At 49.5% G+C, this 6972-nt stretch overlaps 1 protein-coding gene across 1 annotated transcript; it reads left to right on the forward strand.

Annotated features, from left to right (window-relative positions):
* Window positions 1-4783: 4783 nt before the first annotated feature.
* SUCNR1 (succinate receptor 1) lies at window positions 4784-5734 on the forward strand (the record flags this gene model as incomplete). Its single annotated transcript, XM_009578944.1, has 1 exon — window positions 4784-5734. A coding segment is annotated over one exon (951 nt), but the record flags the coding sequence as incomplete, so codon positions are not given.
* Window positions 5735-6972: the final 1238 nt, after the last annotated feature.

Here is a 6972-nt window from a genome sequence, read left to right on the forward strand (position 1 = left end):
GTGGCAGCCCCGTGCTGCGGGACTGCTGGCGCTGCCGTGCCCGCCTGCTCCCGGGCGGGACGGAGGTGTGCTGGGACAGGTACCTGCCGCTGGTCCCAAACCAGCCCAGTGCTTCGTTCCTTTTTTTTTTTAATCTTCTTGTGAGAATTCACAGAGCTCTTTTAAAGCTCAGCCTTTCACCGGCACTCCTCTTTCTTCTTGCACTTTTTCAAAATGGACTTCTTGTCTGCAGCATTGGATCATTTTTCTTCTGAGCACTCACTTGCCACGTACGGCAGCTCCTTCAGCACTGGAGGGCTCTTGGGTACATGGGGAGGAGAAAAGAAGTGAACCTTATATTCTCAGTTCTTCGTATTTCTTTCTGAAAAGGAAGGACATTGCTTTCAAAAGTGATTTTAGTTAGCCATGTAGTGGCCGTGTTTGCAGACAACCTCAAAGCTTTGCTCTGAAATGCTCTCTGTGGCAGTGACCCCCTGGAGAAGGCTCGATCCCGGGCCGGTCGGGATGAGACTGTTACCTGCGTAGTCAGGAGCAGGGATGAGCCTGGGAAGACCGCAACCCTGAGACCGAGCGTTCCGCCCGAGAACTGGAGATGCCCAGCCCAGCGGTGCTCCGCCTGCGGCTGAAACGTCCCCTTCTCTCTGAAGGGACCATCCCGGCTGGAGCGCGGCGCAGCGCCGCTGTCACCCGCTGTCACCCGGGCTTCTGCTGCAGCCCCTGGGGCTCCTCTCCTGCCCGAGGAAGCCTGCCCTCAAGTATGCAAGCTGTACAAAGGGCTAACCCAGCAGGGACAGCTTTTTTAGATACACTTGAAACATCGGCACTTGGCTCCAGTTTGTTTGTCCCCTGCGAGGGACGAAGCCGCGGATCGGTGCTGTAACGACGCAGGGTGTTGCTGGGAGCCGCTCACCCAGCTCACAGCAGCGCCGGCCGTTTTCCAGATGCCGCATGCGCTCTGCATACTGCACGAATGGCCTGGTTTTGCGGGGATCGGACGAAGCAATTAGATGCCAGTATATGTGCGCATGTTGCAAATGCATGGCCATCTGCCCGGGGTGCAGCGGCAGCCGGTTTGGTATCTGCCAGCGGTTCTGAGCAAGCTGCCATTAACGGGTGAATAAAGCGGTTTTGGCTTGTTTAGTAAAGGGGCGATTAATAAGCCCCCAAAATGCTGGGATTTGATTTTTCCTGCAAAGTAGGCCTAGTGACTGTAAATGCAGCTCCGCAGCTGCAGAGTGAAACGTTTTTTCTGCAGCAGGCTGAACAGATCTCTACTCCTTACATGAGCTGGGAAAGAAAGACTGATCCTTTTGTCTTCAGTCATTAATGTATATTGACGGGTCACACAGCAACAGCTTTTTGGCTTGAAACCTCACTTAGCGCATGCTTATGCGCAGCAGTAGAAGTTTAATGGAAGTATAGGAAAGCTTACATTGCACAGTGCAGGATTTTCTAAAAATCTCCCCCGGATACAAACCTGCCCTGTAGCAGAGGAAATCCCAGACGGGGAGCATCTCACCTGGCCAGCCGCACAGCCCCCCAGTCACGTTCACCCACAACACAGCTGAGAACGCTCTCCTGCTCGTTTTTATGCAGGAAAACTGCAGCACCCTCGCTTTCTCGTGCAGCGATCGGCACTTTCAGCCGGGACACCCAGGCTGGGCCTCAAGCAACTGAAACCTAACTTTTTATGGAGGGCCCTGGGGCTTCCGAACAGTGGAAGACAGTGGTCCACAGGTAAAAATACAACCAAAACCACACGTAAAAATGTCACTGTATCATTTGAAACGAGAAACAATTTTTGTGCTGATATAAATTGCTTCAGGTGCATTAGTTGCAGTGGAGCAGAGTCATTTTGCATTAGCAGCATTTATTCTCAAAGTTAAAAACATAATAATATTACATAGCAATGATGAATAAACCATCAAGCTTGGAATTGTTAAAATCTGTTACTATATGAAAACTAACTGCTCTTCTTTAGCGCTCCGCTTTAATGTAATTAAAATATGTTGTTTTAATTGCTTTGCTGGCTAGAGAATGTCACTGAGCTGCTGCATCTGTTGCGTTGACCTCCGAGTGCAACAGGAGAGACTGTTCTGTGGTTGGAGACGACTGGACGTGATCAGGACACAGGCCACCAGGCTTTGCCCTCCTGGCGCCTCTGGGGATCTCTCAAAACGTGGGATGAAGAGCAGTGCCCTCTCCCTCCTCACGCCTCTGAGAAGCAGCACCGGGCTCGCCACCTCCACGGCCGCTGCAGCCCGCGCAAGGCAAGCGCTTGGCACAGCGCTGGCCCGGCAGGGCGGGAGCTGGGGAGCTCCGACCGCCGTGAGATCTGCGCGTCGTCCCAACGGGGGCATTTCACGTGAAATCCTCTACCAGACCCCGCGTTGGGCAGACGGGCTCCCCACGGCGCGGCAGAGCGGCAGCCGCCCGTCCTCCCTCCGCCCCGGGCGGTTTCCAACCAGGTCTCTGCAAAGGGGAAGTGCTCGGCTGCTCTCCCCGTGGCTCGGCACGGCACACGTTTTGCAGTACCCTCCTCCCACGAAACCTGCCCCCGCGCCCTGCTCAGCCAAACAAATCGCTCCTTTGCCTTGACTCATTAATGATTGAATCGTATGCAAACTAGGTTAAACGGCGATGTTGTGCTGCACTCCAGGGATCCCAAAGTTCTCGCCGAGGCATGGTGCGGGAGTGCTGACGGAGAGGCAGCGCCGGCCCTGGGGATGGTAAGGTGTCCTTGTGCCCCGAGAGCCGGCTGTCAGGGCACAAGGACACCTTACCATCCTAGCGAGACCCTTTCTGAATGAACCCTTTAACTGTTTTACCCTGACTGCTTACTTTAAAATTGATTAATCAATTTCTAACAACTGCCTAAATCAATGTCTCTGTCAATACAGTAATTTTTAAATTACTATTTGCATTTAAAGTGCTAATGTTAGTGCAGTGTTTTCTAGAATTAAAATCTCACTGAAGTGTTGAGTTTCTTCTCACGAGCCTTTCAGCGGGGTTAGGCTAGGTGCTGCGTGTGAGGTTATTCCGACCAGAGTCAGCGTTCATGGCTATATAATTTTTGTCTCCTGTGGTACACAGTATAAGTGTAGATATTTGCTGGATGTAACTTTATGAAGTTTTATATATGCTGTACTTTGTTCTGTCTCATGATCTACCTTTAAAATAAAATCCAGTGCTTTGAGAGCAGAGACCTGTTAACAAATTCGAGACAACAGAACGACTTTGAAAATACTTAAAACAATTGCATGATTTGTGGAGACTGTCTTTAGCAGATTTTGTGACAGTCACATTGCTGCTCTTTCTAGCTTGATTTTCATTTTAACCTATATCCCATTTTTGTAACGTTTTGTTTTCCCCTGCTTTCTAATTGTTTTGCTAATGTTTTAACCAAAGGCTCTTGCTAAAAGCTTTCTTTATCTCGCAGTTCCCTGCAGGTGGGTGCGGGTGTCTTTGCCTAAGGAGGGAGAGGAGTGAGCACTTGAGATCCTACTCTAGCATTTTTTTAACCAACCTTTAGAAAGAAAGCAAAATTTGTCCTCAGGCAAACTCACGCTTGGTGCAGCTTCCTAGAAAGCTTTGCTCCTTAAAGAATACTGGTTGTGCTACTTACTTCCAAGCCAAAAGGAGAAGCTCTTTGGAGCCAAAGAGAAAATGAAGTAGCAGTGCGGAGGGGTGGCAGCGGCGCGGGCAGCCCTGCCGGGAGATCCCCCGGCTGCAACAGCCACGCGTTTGCCGGCCCCGCGCCCGGCGTTGTCCCGGCAGGGAACAGCGTCTCCTCCTCCGGCCGCTCCGTGGGGCTGGGCTTGGGGCACCCCGTTATACACGGGGGTGGCCTCAGCAGACGTTAAAAGCTGTGCCTGAATAAACCACACACAGTCTTCTCACTTTGTTGGAAGTTAATAACAGAAGTGACTTAAAGTTTGTGACTTTGACTTCGAAGATGTTTTATCCTGATCTTGACCGTGCTGTCCTCTTGGTTACAGTCGCTTTCATATCAACGAGGACTCAGTCGTAACCGCACCTTCCCTTCTTGACAGGGCTTTTTGTAGAAAACAGAAGAGACCTCTAAAACCCCAGGTGCAGAAATGCCCTGTGTCTGCAGGAGCGGCTCCGAAGTCCCCGGCACGCCTGCCGTGATGCACAGGGTACACGCCTCATCCTCACAGCGCCTTCCGTGCCATTCTGGTACCGTTACGCACCGTACAAAGTGCGTGATGAATGGTTCGATTAACTCAATAAACACATTCTCTCCGGACTTCTTAATGAATTCCGAGTGACGCTGTCAAAGCGTGGCCGTATTGCTGCTAATGAGTTCATCCTCTATCAATCCTGAGAGCAGGCTTCTGCTTTAGTGACGAGTGAGGAGACCACGGGACAGGGGTTGGGTAACAGGGAGGCAGATGACTTCCAGCAAGGGCTGTGACAAAGCGGTGACAGGCGAGTCTCGCGTTCCCAGCCTCTGGTACTGCCGTGGGTTTGCAGCTGGCACGTTATGGCAGGTACCTTCAGGTGATGCTCTTACGTCAAACGCCTCACACAGGTTTTTGCTCACGCAAGTTTTCATCTTGCTCGGTAACTCTGGCCAATAGCTGAAAGTAGAAATCTTGTGTGCGTAAGGGATATTCTTCGAGTTCAAGTCTTTACTTACCATATAAGCTGTAAGGAAACAGCATGCTATATTCACCTATTACAACAACAATATGAAAATGGCCATGCAGTGATCTTTTACTAATTTTTGGTGTTTATTTTTTTTCTTTTGACTTTCCAGGCTGTGAACGAGACAGATGGCTGTTTGCTGATGAACAGAGTCCTAGAAAAGTATTATCTTTCCACCATGTACAGCCTTGAGTTCATTTTAGGCTTCACTGGAAACACCATTGTTGTGTTTGGCTATATTTTCTGCCTGAAAAACTGGAAAAGTGGCAACATCTACCTGTTCAATTTATCATTATCAGATTTATTATTTCTGTGTACTCTTCCAATACTCGTGAACAGCTACTCCAGAGATCAATGGGCAACGGAGAGCATCTTGTGCCACAGCAACAGATTCCTGTTGCATGCAAACCTGTACAGCAGCATTCTTTTCCTCACCGTTATCAGTATTGATCGATACATGCTCATAAAATATCCTTTCAGAGAACATATTCTACAGAAGAGGAAAACGGCCCTTATCGTGTCTGTTGCCATATGGATCGGGGTGATACTGGAACTGCTGCCGCTGATGTATTTCCTGGAGTCTATAACGCCTGCCAATAATTACAAGTGTCTTGATTATGCAAGCTCTGGAGACCCCGTGAAAAACCTCATCTATAGCATGTTTCTGACTGTCTTTGGGTTCCTTATCCCTCTCGTGATCATGTGCTGCTTCTATGTGAAAATGGTTCTTTTTCTTAAAAACAGGAGTGAGCAACTCAGTTCCCTCCTGGCACTTGAAAAACCTCTCACTTTAGTCGTCCTCACAGTGGTTATCTTCTCATTGCTCTTTACTCCCTATCACATAATGCGCAATGTCCGACTTGCTTCCCGAATACCAGCCTGGAACGTACCTGTGTGCACGCAGGGCATCATCAACAGCATTTACATCATCACGAGACCCATCGCGTTTTTAAATAGTGCCGTTAATCCTGTTTTTTATTTCTTAATGGGTGACCACTTCAGAGAGATGCTGATGGCAAAAATAAGGCAGGTCTTGAGCAGGTTGACAACCACCGGCAAATGAACGAGTAAGGAGACCTCTCGTAGTGGAGACGGGGGAGGAAACTCTCTTAGGTAGAGCATTCACCAATGTACAGTGCCATTTTTCTAGATAACTTTATCTGTGCTATAGAATATGCGTGAGCTGATTGTGTTCCTCTCGATGCACTTGTTACCTTATTGCACAGCAGACCTCCCTCTGCTGAGCTGAGGCCGGCAAACCAGAAGTGACGCTCACTCACAACAGTACGGCAGGAAACCGTGCTCTCGCAGCAGGACGCGCCATGGCCTGCTAATATTGTAAATAAAAGATCAGCATGGTAGTTCTTAGAGGGAAAATACGCTGCTCTCAGACAGCTGCTTTGTGAGCCGTAACTTGATGCTGGACTGGACCTAGGCTTGGATAAAATGTGCCAGGGGCACTAATTCACATGGTCAATGTAATCCGGGGATCAAGGTTGAGTCTTCTTTGTAGAAGTGTTTGCAAACTCTGTGTCTCCTGGGAGGTTTACCTTTCAGAATAAATAACTGGGACAATTTACATTTCCAGCTGAATTGGCGAGGGCTGGCGTCTTGGATGTGGCGAAGAAGGAGGGTGTGCCAGCGGCTGGGTGGAACATTTTGTCGGCGTTGCCAGAAAGGCGGCAGTGGCTGGGCTAGGTTGCTATTTGTGTTTGCGATGAGTGCGAGGAGTGCAGAAAGCTGTAACGTTTGGCTGCTGGTCTTACAAGCATTTTGTGGAAGCACTGAGACAGCAAAGGTGAGTGTGTGTGTGTGCATGTGCAGACAGGTTCTTTTGCACTTTGATATTAAAGCTGGATTCAGCTTGCAGAAGTAAAAATAAGAAAATCTATCGTTTTAGTTCTTAACTGAGATTTGCCTTTGTACATCACTGGGACAGCTATGCGAGCTCACACTGTCATTTTTGCAGTCACTTTTCAAAGTATAGACTTACTTAACTTTAATGTAATTATCTGTAGTGCGAGCAGAATGTATAGCTTGAAGCAGGAGCTAACGAGGAGCCAGTTCTCTGCCTAACATCCCTGCAGAACTTCCTCTCCAATTGACTGACCTGACTTCGAACACGAAGGGTGAAGAGATCGATGAAGTAATATGCTTGTACGAGCTTGGGCTCGGGAAGGACCTGCTGAAGCGCTGGGGCGTGCTGGAGGGAGGGTGGGCAGCCGGGTGGGCAGGGCGCGGGCAGCCCCCCCGGGCTCCAGCAGGCGATGGAGGGGCTCCAGCGAAGCGCACGGTGAGCGC

Source organism: Fulmarus glacialis, unplaced genomic scaffold, assembly GCF_000690835.1.
Source record: "Fulmarus glacialis isolate BGI_N327 unplaced genomic scaffold, ASM69083v1 scaffold30395, whole genome shotgun sequence".
Taxonomy (NCBI): Eukaryota; Metazoa; Chordata; class Aves; order Procellariiformes; family Procellariidae; genus Fulmarus; species Fulmarus glacialis.